The sequence below is a fragment of the Citrus sinensis genome, chromosome 5 (genome assembly GCF_022201045.2).
Source record: "Citrus sinensis cultivar Valencia sweet orange chromosome 5, DVS_A1.0, whole genome shotgun sequence".
Taxonomy (NCBI): domain Eukaryota; kingdom Viridiplantae; phylum Streptophyta; class Magnoliopsida; order Sapindales; family Rutaceae; genus Citrus; species Citrus sinensis.
Genome location: NC_068560.1, coordinates 21,695,042 through 21,712,061, shown reverse-complemented (window position 1 = coordinate 21,712,061; position 17,020 = coordinate 21,695,042). Strand labels below are relative to the sequence as shown.

The window sequence follows — 17,020 nt, the reverse complement described above, 5'->3', positions numbered from 1 at the left end:
GAGTTCGGATCGGATCGGATGCGGGTTAATTCAGATTCGGATTAAATTCGGGTTATTCGGATGAATTCGGGTTAATTCGGGTCGGGTGTAATCGGATCGGATTCGGGTTAATTCGGGTTCGGATGAAATTCGGGTTCGGATGAAATTCGGGTTATTCGGATTAATTCGGGTTATAATTAATTAATTTGTCAATTTAGCAATTGGGAATCAAACGTAATTTTAATTGAGTTACTCCATTAATTATCTTTAATTAGAGGGAAGAGAGTGAAAGGGAGGAAAAAGAAATTGTATGACTTTTCATAAAATAACTTATAAATTTAGAAATTATATACATATGTTAAAATATTATTTGTTAGTGGTTTCATATTAGATTATGAAGACCCAAATCATCACGCTAGAATTTCTCCTGTCCAAAAGTTTTTCACAATCAAAAAATGAATTATTTTTTACAAATTTTAATCTTATCCTATGGTCATGTTTGTTCAAAATTCAAAGAAAACCTTAACAATTTGCTATGTGACACAATAATAAGTGTTAATGTCTTATAGTAAAAGATAAAACCCATTAAATTTAATATTAAAATATAATAAATCACAAAAAAAAACCCTCTACCAAATGGCAAAACTCAATCAGTGGACTGGAATGTGGAATCCACATTAATTTTGTCATGGGGCCACACGTTGATACTTGATACTTGATAAGGAAACATTTTTTTTTCTATTTTTTTTATTCTTTTTGGCTTTTTGCCATGGGGACCTCTGGAGAAGTGGAGATACAGCCGTTTAAAAGAAAATTTACATACACTTTGCATACACTTTATCTAATCCAAAAGACAAACACAGCAAACGTAAGGGATTGATTCATTTTCATTCTGAAAATAACAACATGAACGTGCATGTCCTTTATAAAACAAGGACATTTCTCTTCCACTCTTGTCACCTTGCTAACTAAAAAATTTCTTTCCCACCTTCCTTATCCTCCCTCATTCATTCATCCATTCATTTCAACCAACAAAAAAAGAAAACTATTACAGAATTAAATTCAAATGATTCAAAATTAAAAATTAACACAAAGCATAAAATTAAAATTAACACAAAGTTTAAATTTAATAGTCTCCATCCAAAGCGCAATGTCCAATTCTAAAATCTAAACATTAATCTTTAGAACACAAAATTAAACATAATTAAATAGTTTCCATTTTCCAAAACACAAATGACAAAGTTCCAAAATCCAAAACACAACAAAGTTTAAATGTAAATCTAGATCAACTTCCTCCACGGCTCCACCGTTCCTCGCAAGCACTTTGACAAATTTTAACTTCAATTTCTTCTACTCCAAGTTGAAGAATTGAAGCATATATCCCCTAGGAAAAAATTGAAAAAATAATAGATAACCGTTTAACTACTTTCTTTAAGCCACATTACAAATAAAGGGACATTAAACACAAACACATATGCCCAATTCATGTGTGTACTTGATTAAATATAAGAAAAAAATAAGTCAATTGTGGCTTATTTCATGGCATTCATCATGAAGTAAATTTAATAATAATCCTAATTCCTAAGTAATACCATTCCAACAATTTCAATGTGTTTAAAATAAATGAAACAATTATAAATTAAAACTATAACAACTATTGTCTATTATTATAGTGTAAATTACAACCTAAACATATAATATGAAATTATAAATAATAATATATATTAAGAATTACCTTTCAAATATCCATAACACCCATATCAGCGCTCACTGTTTCCACCGTTGAAGCTTGTGATCTTACAAACTCTTTAAAATGTAAAAAAAAATGAAATTAGTAAGTAACTTAAGTACATATAGATGCTATTTATAAAGTTATAATACATCTTAACTTTATAAAGTATGAGAAAAATATTACCTTCATGTAGCTCCATATGGAATATCTGCTCTTTAATATCTTCCTGAAGGTTGTAGACATGATTAGCAAAAAGTTTAGCTTGTAACCAATTTTCGGTACATATCAATGCCTCAACCATACAAGGGGTCAAAGAACTCCGATATTCGTCAATGACGCGACGCCCTGTGCTAAAGGCAGATTCAGATGCCATTGTGGAAACAGGAACAGCGAGGACATCCCTTGCAATTTTCTCTAATATCGGATACTTTGATCCATTAACCTTCCACCAAAGCAAAACATTGAGCTTAAGATTGCTTGGATCTTCAACTGGGTCACTCAAATATCGTTCCACCTCAGATACTACTCTCTTGCCCTCATTCTGAACAAACACTTTCTGAGCATACCCAAAGAAAGGGCGAGAAACTCGGAAAATGTCATCACCATCACCACTAGGACCCTCCGGCAAACCAACCTCAGTTGTAAAATAAGGAGAATAACTTGTACCACCATAGCTGCCGCTAGGAACACTCTCACTACACATCGATGGTGTGGAACTAGAGCACATTGCACTATATGCATCATAAAGCTCATTCAACAAATCTTTCACTGCTTTGGTCATTTCTTCAACTTTCCAACCATCATTGGCAAAAATGATCTCAAAAATATGTTTGGCAAAATCCATTTTAGCTCGTGGATCAAGAATAGAGGCAACAATTAACATTTTATTTATCTTCCCTGAAGACTCCCAATATTTATCAAAATTTTCCCTCATTTGATAAGCCATAGCCACCACCCAAGGATCTCTACTTCCCTCTAATGCAGTCAATGAGCTCTCAATTAAGCCAATGGTATCATAACAAAGATTAGAAGTCACACTCAAAGAAGCAGAAAATAACAATGTGGCATCATAAAATACCTTCAAAAACTTCACAATTCGCCCTGCACTCTCCCAATCCTCAGGTCCAGGCGGGCCCACCCTCTTAACGTTATTTTCTTTCTCGAGAAAATATGCCTCATACGGTTTATCCACCTCTGCCATTCTATCAAATGCTGCTTGAAACTTCAACGCAGTCATCAACATTAAATAGGTGGAATTCCACCTAGTAGGACAATCCAACACAACCGTTCCATTTGGACATTTCACTTGTTGAGCACACTGTTTAAATGCCTGTAGCCTCGTTGTGGAGGATCTCACATACTTCACAGCATTCCGGATGGCGGCAACACTAGCATGCAATTCATTCAACCCCGAAACAACAATCAAGTTCAAAATATGTGCACAACAACGCACATGCATATACTGACCCGCCAATACAATTGCATCATCATTCATCCAAGCAAGTAATTGCATAGTCACATAATTAACCGCAACATCATTTGTACTGGCATTATCAACAGTTATTGCAAACAACCTCTCTATCCCCCAATCTTGTAAACAAGCTACAATCTTTTTACCGATCGTTTTCCCTCTATGATCTTCAATCACACTGAAACTAATAATCCTTCTGTTCAAACACCAATCACTATCAATAAAATGAGCTGTGATCACCATGTAGCTCATGTTTTGAACAGAAGTCCATAAATCAGTGGTAAGAGACACTCGCTGTTTGTTGTTGCAAATCAAACTCTTCAACATTATCTTTTCTTCCAAAAATAAATCCATAACATCCCTACCAACAGTTCTCCGAGATGGCATAACAAACTGTGGAATGGCTACGCTACAGAAATGCCTGAACCCTTTGTTATCCACAAAACTAAGTGGCAACTCACCCATAATGATCATTTTGGTGACTGCCCTTCTACAAGCGTCTTGACTCCACCCTTTAGCCAAAACCATATTACTTGCATTTCCTTCCCCACCCTCAGTTGTCAAGTTTTGTTGACTTCCCTCTTGTTGTTCCCGGAATGTCTTGTATGCAAGGCAAGCCAGTATATGATTTCTCATATTTGTAATCCCATCACGCCTTGAATGACATTGATATTGTCTACCACAATAGTTGCACTTGCATTTGTTTGGATTGTTCTCGAGCAAAGTAAAATGATTCCACGTCGCAGATCTTTTCTTCATCGCTGGTCTTTTCCGCTTTGCCTTTTGAGTTCCTTCCATTTGAACACTTTGATTGTCATCATCACTCATTGAATTCGATCTTGAGTGTCCAGACATCTAAACATGCAAATAAATAATTATTAATCATTAATTCATAAATTAAAACACAAAAAGACTATTAAAAAAATCTACTTAATAGTTAGTATTACAAATTGATTCAAATAATTGTTAATTTAATTTTATGAAACTTTTTGAAATTGATATTTCCAATTTTCCACCATAATGTTTATATATGATCAAGAATTCAAGATGCATATTCCATAAAAGAAAACCAAGAAATTAAACTAATTATTTAATTTATAATATCTAATTATCCATTGGCCAAAATAATATAATATTAATTACATATCCGTATCTTAAATTCTTAATTCTTATTATGCAATTAATTAAATTGATTAATTATTTATTGAAGTTGAAACTTGAAACTACTGCAATTAAATTGGTTAATGGTTAATTTTTTGTTGATGTTGAAACTATTCTATAAATACACATATCATATGACATATACAATTATAATTTATATTGTAACATAATATTTAATTTTAATTTTTAATCTAACATTACTATTCATACAAAAAATCAATTATTAATTAATAACAGAAAATTAATGCCAGATTATTTTTATTTTATTGATAAAATTTAACAATATATAATTATATATAATTAACAATTTAACATACAAAATTACAATTAACATTTCTCATATAACATATAACAAATAAAAATTATAATTAATCATTAATGCATATATAATTATATAATATATACCATCTCTTAAATAACTTTAAAAGCCGGATTTGCTGTCTTGCACTCTTGCTTTGCTTATTCGGGCTTCAGCTTTCAAGCCTTCAAGTTCCAATTCCAAAACAGAGAGTGAAGAGAGTCAGAGAGACAGAGACCTTTTGAGATTGGAGGCTGGATCCGTGACCCGTGAGGCGTGACCGTGAATGGGTGTGGTGGCCGGATGTCAACACTCAACAGCCGTGACCCGTGGATGCCAATGGTGGAGACTCGAGTGGATCGGAGGCAGCTTGCTGGGTGGATCTTCAATCGGACTGAGTTATGGTGGAGTGGAGGATTCAAGGCGTGGATCCGGCGCTTGGTTGCAGTAGATCTGTAGATCGGGTCACGATCTTCGCGAATCAGGTTCGGCTTCAGTTGGGGTCGTTCTCGGAAGTGGTTGCTGGCTGCGTGTGGTGGCCGTTGAAGCTAGCTCCGTGAACTGTGCGTGTGTGTTTGCTGCGCGTGGTGAGCGACGAAGGCCATGACTCCGTGAGGCGTGAATGAGCGTGGGACAGTGGGTTGGCTGCTGCCTGCTTGTGCTTGACGGCTGCTGCCCGCTTGTGCTTGACGGCTGCTGCCTGCTTGTGCTTGACGGCTGCTGGTTTCAGTGATTTTTGTGTGACACTGTGATAGTGAGGGTTTGTGAATTGTGATAGTGATACCGTGAGTGAGGGTTTGTGACTGTGAGTTGTTACTTGTTACTTTGCTTAATTGCTTTGCTTGTGTTGTTTGCTTGGTGAATTATTGAATTGTTTTGTAACTTTTGTTGCGGTGAATAGTGAATACTGAATAGTTTGGAGTGAATTGACTGAATTCCTGAATTGTTTTGTTGCGGTGAATACTTTGTGAAATGTGAAATTGTGAATTACTGTAAATCCGTGAGTCTGTACTCTCTCCTGTGATCTGTATTCTGTTTCTGTGAGAGTGTGAGTTACTGATTCAATGCATGTACTCGTGTGAGATGTGAGTGTGCCGTGTGTGAGTCTGTGTGATATTGTAAGTGTAAATCTGTAATTTTTGGCTTTTTGCCCAAGTTTTTTTTTTTTGTCTCAACTCGATCGGGTTTTCGGATCGGATCGGGTTTCACCCGATCCGATCATGATCCGATCGGGTTGAGACAATTTCACCCGATCGGGTTTTGTTGACCACCCGATCCGATCCGAACCCGAAATGTTTCGGATCGGGTCGGATCGGGTCGGGTCGGATAATTTGCCCACCCCTAATTCCCACACATCTTTAGCACATCAATCTCTAAGACATTCATCTCAAAATTCATCACCACACATCCAAGATCATCAACTAGTACAAACATCTCCAGTTCAGAATATTCATCCCATGACTACCAGATCAAAAGCTGGTGTGTTTAAGCCCAAGACATATTTAACAGTAGCTCAAGAACTTGGACCTTCATCTGTTAAAGCAGCTCTAGCAGACCCCAAATGGAAACAGGCTATGCAAGAAGAATTTGATCAGACACAAGGTGTGCACTACAAAAGAATAAACCTGGGTTCTTATTCCTCCAGAAACAGCCGGGAAGATTGTTGGAAACAAATGGGTATTCAGAATTAAATATAACACTGATGGCAACATATCAAAGTATAAAGCGAGATTAGTTGTAAAGGGGTTTCATCAGACACAAGGTGTGGATTTTTTTGAAAATTTTAGTCCAGTTATAAAGCCCTGCACAATCAGAATAATCTTGAGTCTTGCCGTCATGAATCACTGGACAATTAGGCAGCTAGATGTCAATAATGCCTTCCTTAATGGTATTCTTACAGAAGATGTTTTTATGCATCAACTTGAGGGTTTTGTTCATCCTCAGTTTCCAACTCATGTCTGCAAACTTACCAAGGCACTTTATGGACTCAAACATGCACCAAGAGCCTGGTATGACAGGTTGAAAGCTTCTTTAATTTAGTGGAGTTTTGTGACATCCAAATCGGATACCTCATTGTTTATTCATCATGTGGTAGAGGAAATTATTGTAGCACTAATCTATGTAGATGATATCTTGATCACTGGCTCAAATTCTCATTTGGTAGAGAAGGTTATACATTAGTTGGGTGCAAAGTTTGCCTTGAAAGATCTTGGGGAATTCAATTACTTTCTTGGTCTTGAGGTAACTGTTGTGCAAATTTTAATGTACTCGCAAGCGCACGAATCTATTGTAGTATAGATTTATAGTGACGAGTGTCGATCCCACGAGGAGGTGGATTTTAATTGTGTAGAATTAATTTTGTAAATGAGTGATTGGATTTATGGTGGAAATGATTTGGAATATGCTAAAACTTAAATTAAAATGGCGAGAATAAATTCTAAAATTGGTATTGAAATGGCGAGAATAAATTGACGAGAATTATATTGAAATGACGTACTTGGGTATCTGGATCCGTATCAACATGCATCATGGGCTAAATAATCCGTATTAATGCCAATTAAATCATGAGGGGGGAATCCACACCTCATGAACCACGCTTTAATCAATATGGTGCTAAGGGCTTATCGTGCCAAATAATAATAACCTTATACTAGAGAGCCGGTGTAACCAAGGCGGTATTTAGACAAGACTATTATTATTTGTCGACGAGAAGTCAAAACATCCACAAAAATTAGAGGGGAAGAGAAAATAAATTTACCACATTAAGCCCATGACACATGTTGAGACTTCACCTTCAACCCAAGCTTGAAAGAAAATTAGCCACTCATAATTGAATTAAGGGCAAAATGGAAATTTATTAAAATACGAAGAAAATACAAGATGGAGAGGGAATTACAGAAAATGGATCCCAAAAATGGATTCAGAGATATCCAATTAGGGGGGAGAGGCCCCCTTTTTATAGATACATGGAGTAAATCATGGCCATCGGATTAAAAACAGTTTGGACGCTCAGGATTGCGCCACGTCATCAGTCAACAGTCCACGGTTTGACCACGCGGATGAACAGTAACACGGTTTGACCCGACTTTGAACAGTAACGCGGTTTGACCCGGATGAACAGTAACGCGGTTTGGTTGAAAATAATCCTGTGTGATGCATGCACCGTACACGAGATTTTTCGTCCACTGATATGCTGCCACGTCACCATCAATAGTACATAAGAATTTTAGTCCAACAGGATCGTGACACCTCATCAGTCAATGCCACATCATCGGTCAATGCCACGTCATCATCCGTCTATGTGAATAGTGTCGTGAACAGTAACATATACAGTACCGTACACGTGAATAGTACCGTACATGTGAATAGTGCTATTTTTCCTTTTATGCTCCTCCTAAGGTTTTTGACCGTCCTGAGTTCAAAAGTGATGTCCGTTTTGCCGTCTGATTTCTCCTTTATTGTGAAATGACTATAATGCCCCTAAAATACATAAAATACTTAATTAAAATAAAACACATGTAATTAAATCACAAGAAGGTTAAATACATAAAAGTAAGGGTTGTTAGTAAGACTTGAAATGTAAAATAACGATTTTCTCCTTTATAAATATGCATTTTCTAACACTCAACAGTAACTCCAACTGTTGATGGTTTGCACCTATCACAAACTAAGTACATTAGTGATCTGCTCAAAAAAGCCCAAATGGTGAACTGCAAGGGCTGTCCAACGCCAATGAGCTCAACAGAAAAGTTAGTCAAAGACAAGGGTGTAATTTTTTAGAATCCCTCTTTATATAGAAGTCTGGTTGGCTCATTACAATATGTTACACTAATAAGGCCTGAAATTGCCTTTACAGTGAATAAACTCAGCCAATATCTTTCTAATCCATCAGTACTTAATTGGCAAGCTTGCAAAAGGGTGCTGAGGTATCTACAATATACAGCAGATTATGGTTTGCAATTTTACTCATCTGGATCACTTAATCTTATAGCTTTTTCAGATGCTGATTAGGGATATGATCTGGATGATAGGAAGTCAGTAGGGAGATATTGTGTTTACTTAGGCAATAACTTGGTATCATGGTCTTCTAAGAAACAACATATAGTATCTAAAAGCACAGCTGAATCCGAATACAGAGCTTTGGCTTTAACAACAACTGAGGTATTGTGGATCACTTATCTTTTCAAAGAATTGAAAGTGTCTTTGCTGTAGTCTCCAGTTCTCTACTGTGATAACAAAAGTGCAGAAGCCCTTGCTAGCAATCCTAAGTATCATTATAAAACTTAACACATTGAGCTTGATCTACATTTCATTCGAGAGCATGTATCTAGAAAGGAACTACAGATTAATCATGTTCCAAGTTGTGATAAGGTAGCAGATATTCTTACTAAACCATTAACATTTGATCAATTTCATTATCTATGGTCCAAGCTCAATGTTCTTCCCAGACCTTGAGCTTGAGAGGGGCTGTTAAGATAATAGAATTAGTTAAGATGGTTTAGTTAGTTAAGCTTAGTTAATTTGATTAAGCAAGTTTGTTATGACTGCTGACTTGGCAGCTGAGCTGGAGGAAGGTTGTTATGCTGTTAGCTCAAACTCAAGCAGCATGTAGAACATTCGAGATACTTGTATAAATACATTCTTGTAAACCATTCGAATTAATTCAATGATTCAGATTCATTTCCTCTTGTTATTTTCCTTTTGTTTCTCTATGTAACTTTCTTAGAAACCAAACAAATACTTTACAATTTAACAGGCGCTTGGGGTGGAGCTTCAAGACGAGACGCCGGCACATTAATATTTGCTATATTATGGTCTTGAGTATACACTTCATGTGCCTCCAATCAGTAGTATGAAGAACAAAATCAAGCGTAGGAACTGGGATGAAACAAGAGCTCATCTCCTTGGTAATCTATCAAGGTTGAAGAATGCACCAAGTGTCCTATTTCAGGAGAGACCGCCTGATACAGAGTTTCAAGAAGCGAATCATGTAGATGATGGAAATGGAAGATGGGATTCTGATGACGTGGATGCAGACTCTGGACCGAAGTGCTAAGAACCGATTCTTTTCATGGTCTTATTAGGAGGATTGTAAAGCATTTGTGCGATTGATTCTGAAGGGCAACAATGTATGTGCATTAATTTAAGAGTAATAATATAGTCACAAACTTTGGTACAAACTTATCTTGTACAAATTGATGTGGCATGATAAAATTGGTTGAATTAAATATCTTTTAGACTACATGATTTATTTTCATTATTTTTGTATTTTCATTCAACCAATGAGTTAATGCCACATCAGTTTGTACAAAATAAATTTGTACAAGAGTTTGTGGCTGTATCATCACTCTTAATTTAATTTAAGATGCACACTTCCAATGTTGATGATAATTAAGCTAAATTCTTGTCAAATATTTGTGTGTTTGAAATTTCAATTATAAGTTTATTCCAATTTTTATTCTTAGGCTATAAGGACAATGGCTTTGAGATTCTGTCTGTTATACCTCAAAATAGCATTTGAACTTGTTGTCTAGCACTACTAGGAAACTTTAGTAACTTTTTAACATTCATTTTTCGAAATTCTCTATTGATATGTATAGTGCTCTTAGCTATTTTTGTAATTCATGAACTATTTTTCTTCTTACTAACTGCAATCACTCGTTCACAATAAAATTATAATGTTGTAGCCCCCGATTTTCATATTTAGTAACGTGACAAGTTTTTGGAGGTGACTCACTGTCCATTCTAATTAGACTTATCTAGGTTATTTACCCTTATTCTCTCTCTATGTTCATTTTTTTCCCTTCTAATTTTATTTTATTTTTATTTTTTTTGGGTTAGTGCAGATTCTGACCTGAAATGAGAGGAAACAGAACAGCTTGTATTGCAGCTTATAATAGATCGTGCATTGGTGAGAATTGGACCCTTTAGCCCTGTTACATTTTTGTTAACTCGTTGCTTATAATAGATCGTTTTATAGTGAGAGTCAGACCCTTTGATCCTCCAACCGTTTCTATCAACTCACTTGTGCAGGTGTGCAGAGTGAAGAAACAGCCATAAATCATTCTACAAATTTAGTTTGTACAAATTAATTTGACATTAATTCATTGATTTACAAGGAAGATGCCACGTTACAAATTTTGGTCATCAGATTTCTAGGATTAGATTTTGTGCACATTCATTTTTGGTATTGTTTCAAGTCTAAATACTATCCTAGATTGAAAATCTATTTGTAGTGATGACAACGAAGTGTGATTTGTGAAGAAGAATCAGAAAGTTCCTGTCTTGCCATTCATTGGAAGGTACTAATAATCATCGATGGTTACTTTGTCGCAGAGTTAAAGAAAATATTGTGTTTGGTTGAAGAGAAAATTTCTAAAGCTTTAGAGAGAAAATCAATAGACTGGAAACATTCTTATTAATATGAGTTAATAAACTAAAGGATTACAGAGCTTTATATACACGCATCCAGAAGATTTTACAGCAACAAGAGCATGTGAATAATCTCAACAACTTGTAACAAACTATTGGCGGGAAAGATATAACAAACTCTCAAGAACTAATTTGCCTATATAACTAATTGCTGACGTGGCCAATGACTCAGCAAACTTGCTGACTCAGCTGCTGACATAGTCTTCAGAATTCATTCTTAACACAGGACTAGATATGATGATTTAGGTTATCCAACTCCAGTAGATGTCTTAGTTCTCAGGTTTTGTAGTGTTACAAGGAGAAACTTCCTTGTGATTATTAACCTTTGTCTTAACTTTTCGGGCCCTGGAGTCTGGATTTAACTTAATATGGATCTCAATAATAAACCTTACAAGATTTACGTATGTTTAGCATGTAATTTTTTAAATGAAAATGCACTTCCATTTATTGTCGTAAGTTATTTTTAGGTTTAACAGACACCAACCCAACAATCACAAATAAACTTTCCCTCAAAATTGGTGCAAGAATGATGATTTCTTATTTTAATTGAATTATTGAGCATTAATAATATTTTAAAAATATTTAACTCATCTTTTCTTGAAAAAAAAAATTAACCTTTTTTCCTAGCACTCAATTTTCAGTGCGTTAAAAATAGTTTCTCAATTATGCCTAAATGGATAAATTGTAGTAATGTGGGCTATAATTTATTTGATTAGCTTAATGCATATTTGTTAATTGACTAAAGGCTTTTTTTTTTTTTTAAATATTCATGTGTTGTTTGGTTGTATTTTTTTCGTTATTGAAAAAATTAAAGGTTTTTTTTTTCAATGTTGTTTGGTTTTATTTAGAGTTGAGTTTTGAAATTTAAAAAAAAATTATTTTACATCTAATGATAAAATTTTAAAATTTGAGCTTTTGGAAAGATAGCTTGTGTAAGAACACTAACGGCATTTTATAAATTCACAAGGAAACATAAAGACTATATATTATTCTATATAAAAAGAGGACTTCTATTTGAATATTATATATCAAAATATTAAGAAGATAATAAATTTATAATTGTAATTAGATTTGAATCTGAACTAGAATAAGTAAATAAGTTCATATTATAATAAAATTAAAATAACTAATCAACCCAAGTCAGTTTTACTTGTTCGGTAAGAACTCTTTTACACTACATACATAATTGTAAACCGCACCAACAAAAGACATGTTGCTTGCGTCACCATCCCGCGGATGCAGAATGTACAGCCCGATATCCACCAGACGACGGATCATATGACGAAAGACACAGATGACATATTGTATAGAGCATGCGCTAGTGCATACTATTAAGGAGACATCGTTTTCTACTAAATTACAATGCGACCTGTCGTAATATGTAAACATATCTGGAAGACATGTCGTACTCCCCAAATGCCTAACTTGACCAAAATATCACGAACTAAATATTATCAAGATATAAGAAAGCTCAGAGCTACAACCTTTTCAAAACTCTAATGTCCAAGCAAGCCACAATATAAACTGAAAAGAAAATGGAAATTGAAAAGCGAAAACTAATTCATTGCAGACCCACCATAACTTTAATATTTTTTCACTAAGCATCTTGAAGAGAACATAAGAACCTATTAATGTAGGTACAATTCAAAATAATTATATATTTTCTCTATATCTGCTACAAGAAGACCCTTCTTTGAACGCCTAAAAAATTATTTTCCTTCTCATATTTCATCATTTCATTTCAATGGATCAATAGAAGCTTTATAATTTATTGGTTAAAAAGCAAGAAGAAGAAGAAGCAGGAGAAGAAGAAGAAGACGGAGACGAAGAAGAAGCAAAAGAAGAAGAAGAAGAAGTATTTTTATCCTTAAAATCACATAATAAGACAATTTCTAATTAAACCCCACTCAAAAGTCAAATAATTTTTTATCCTTAAAAATTCTTTACAGATTAAGGAAGATGAAGGCAAGCAGCAAATTAAGCTTGAAACTCCTGAATTTGAAACTTGTTTACTGCTCAAGTTCTTATACTCAAATAAAATATATAATAAATCAAACGTTTAACAGATCAAAAGTTTTGCAAATTATAACAATTATATAATAAAACCAAGTAATATTATCCATAAAATATATGAAAAGTACTACATATTACAGCTACTATTTAATCCTCCAAATGACGTTGCATGAACAGGATTAGGAAATTGATTCCTCAATCATATTTGTACAAACAGAACTTTGAAATTGGACCTAACCTACTCAATTGCATTAGAACCATTCTCCAAAGACAATGGCTAATGGTGTTGGTATGCACTTGACCAAGTTTTCTATGCATAATATAAAACGAATAGCATGAGTAAATTAAAGAATTCTATGCATAATATAAAACAAATAACATGAGTAAATTACAGAATGCTGAAGAAAATATTTGTATATATTTTTTTAATATCTTGTTATTTTTCTTCAATATTTTATGTTTCATTAGTTTTAAAAATCATAATCAAAGCACTTTTTTTTTTTTTTTATGTAACATGAATGACATTAGTTGTTGGTTCTTCATATTGAAAACTCAAGCTTCATTTGAAAGCAATGCATATTCCAAAACATGTCTACAACTAACTAGTTAGACAAACTTGAGTCAAGTTTTTATACTAACATTATATACCTGTTGAAACTTTTGAGATAAAAATGAAAAAGCTCAAGAAATATTTGAAGAACTTGTAGCAATTATATATACTGCATATATAAGACAAATAATGTGGTGCTTTTTTATAAACCTTATTTAGTGCTTTCTCGTGTAGCATTTGAAAATTAAAATAATTTTTTTAATTCGTAATATATCTGTATTAAAATTTAAAAGTTACAATTTATAACTATTATATTTTGAAAATTATTTAATTAAATATGATTAATTTTGAAATGTAAAAGTACTATCGTCAACTACATTGACTCGTTGAGTAATGTTGCGTGCCAATGAGCACTATTGTTGATCATCATCATTCGAGTTTTCCATAAAATAATTAAATTTCTCGGCTATAGATTTACTATTTTATTCTTATACTATTGGTGTTTGAGCTTTTGTTAGCTAGAAAATTGGAAAGAAAGACCGAATTTTTTTGTAACTAATTAGGTAATTAACTTTAGACGCAATCATATGATACTTAATTGTCAAGATGGTACGGTCTAAAAATTATTCACATGAATTTGCGTATGTATTGGGCAAATAATTATGTACCAAAATATGATTAATGTCTTGTTGCTAAAACATTTTTCTAATAATAAAAGACGAGTGTCTCAAATTCTCGCAGTGCTTGAGTCGGTGGTATTAAATGCCCACAGATTTCGCAATTTTATGATTGGATCATTGTCTCGCAGCAACAGCAACAGCAACTTGACACATTCTGGATTTAGAGTTAGACTATTGGCACCCCTCTAAAATTTTTTTAAAACCTTTTTTTTTAATAATTAAGTTTAATGTTAAAAATACTCTTATTTTTAAATAAACACATTTAATTTGTGAATTTGTGAATTTTTTATTATTTTTTAGCTCCTCACAAACAAATTTTTATGGGCGATAAACTTCTTTATAAAAATTAATTAATTAAATAAAATATTTGTAAGATTACTATGTAAAAAATTTTATTATGAGCCTTAAAAAAAATAAATAATTTTATCAGAATGTATTTTGTTTATTATCAATAGATTATCTTAGTAATTGAAGAAAAATTTATAGAGAATTTGAGAAAAAAAATTATATGTGCGAGTTTGATAGTAAAGAAAATACAAGAATTTTAATTTTTTTTAAAGAGAGAAAATACAAGTTTGAAGTGAAATAAAATAAATGTGAAATATATTAGAGTGTTTATTATTAAATATAATTGTAACAAAAGAGGGGTTTTAAAAGGATTTTGGAGGGGTGCCAATAGTCCAACTCCTGGATTTAACCTCCTGCGATCCAACAAGGGATTTCGCTATTGATAATGGAGTTACGTAGTGCTCAAGCAACTTCAAATCACAGTTTTAATTTTACTGCTGCCAACTACGCACCACCGCATTTTTTTAGATACGTGTTCGTCACATAACACATAATAAATTAAGTACTTTGCATGAGCCGCATTTTTTTTTATTTCATCACATCCAAAAATTAAAACTGTAGCAGAGGCGTTTATTATTTCAACTAGGATGTAATAGTACTTAAATCAAAAAATTAAAACGTTAATTTACTGTGAAAAGTATATGCTTAGCCATGGAAAATGAATTCGAGACTATTTGGTTACCAAAAGCTATAAAAGTCCAATAACAGTTGATTAATTAGTTAATTTGTGATCAACCTTCCAAATCTTGTACCATATAAGGAATATGGTAATTGATCACTAGAAAGAAACCTATCAAGCTATATTTTATGATGTTAATTAACATGTAATTAAGCATTTGTTATTATAGAACTGGTTCATAGCATGAAAGTGAAATAAATTTAACTAAATGATTGATTGATTAATCAATTCATTTTCATGAGCTTTAACAGAGTCAACACCAAGCACAAACATCGTTAACAAATGCTGAAATTGTCTAAATTAGAAAAAAAATTCTAATTCGTGTAATATGTAGTTCTTACATCTAAAGCATTACCTCACAAGGTTTAATGAGAAACGAAAGATGAGTGTTTGCTTTGAACAATTAAAGTTGCTGCTACCAACCTCGGCAAAGATCAAGAAGACAGAACAGGAAGCTAATGCCATCAATGTCTTCTTCATTATAGCTGTTGTGCATATAGGTGTAATTTCTTCATTTGAAGCTGTTTACGTAACATCCCAAAAATTACCCATCAAAACATAAAGGTAAAATTAGAATAAAACCTCACACCATTTATACTTCTTAATAAATCTCAAGATGGACAATCATTATTCATACTCCAACTGAATCCTTACATAAATATATGAAATAAAGTCTCTAATCCAAAATACAAAGTCTAGCCAAATTTAATCTTTAAAGCAACTCCAAAGATCCACTAAGAAAATTTCTCCATCTAAGAACCCAAGCCACATCTCTAATCAATCTACAAAATATTGGAGACGAGGGGTGAGCCGTCAACTCGGTAAGCAAATCCATGCACAATATTTGAAAACCTTTGTTATATACCTTTAAACATTTTATAACATCTTCATTTAGCATATGGAGTGGATTCATATAAACGCATTAAAAACATTAAAACATTCATAAAAGCATTAAAACATAAATATTTGGTAGCTCATGCCTCGTAGTCATCATCATTCATCACTCATCATTCATCATTCATCATTTAGGGTGTTATACCCCGCATTGTTCCTCATTCAGGGTACTATACCCCGCATTGTTCGTAACATCCTTGTGCACAAGATCATCATCATACCAGCAAGCTGGCCATAACATTACATAACATCATAACATTTGCATTATATACATTACTACAGACTATGAGCCAAAACATTTTTTAATCCACCTTACATCCTTTCGTAAATAGCATTTAAAGTCTTCTAAAACATTTAAGAACATCTCTTTGATCATTTCATTCTTTTAGAAAATTCTTTAAGAAAACACTTTGTTTAAGAAGACTAATTTCTTAAGAAAAATTCATTTTAAAACACATTTTTATAAATTCATTTAAAAGTGTCTTTATTTTACAAAATTCATTTAAATCTTTTAGAAATCAATTTTGTAAAAATCTCCATTTAAACATAATTCTTATAACATAAATCGCATTTATTATAAAGCACATCATACATGAATCTACTTACCTCGATCCGCAGCAATCAACTCAATACCTCAGAAACAACCAACGAGCTCACCCACGTCCTATAATCATCATAAAAATATCCTTATCAATATCATCTCTAACCTTAAACATAATCCCAATCATAAACTCTAATGTCCTCAAATATCTCATTTCAAACAACTCCTAAACTCAACCTCAA

At 33.2% G+C, this 17,020-nt stretch overlaps 1 protein-coding gene across 1 annotated transcript; it reads right to left on the bottom strand.

The window, feature by feature from the left end:
* Positions 1-1,717: 1,717 nt before the first annotated feature.
* Positions 1,718-4,037, bottom strand: LOC127902333 (zinc finger BED domain-containing protein RICESLEEPER 2-like). Its single transcript, XM_052441202.1, has 3 exons — positions 3,548-4,037; positions 1,895-3,412; positions 1,718-1,785 (listed from the first exon to the last, which is right to left on the bottom strand). The coding sequence occupies exons 1-3, from the start codon at positions 4,035-4,037 to the stop codon at positions 1,718-1,720; spliced, it is 2,076 nt and encodes a 691-aa protein (XP_052297162.1).
* Positions 4,038-17,020: the final 12,983 nt, after the last annotated feature.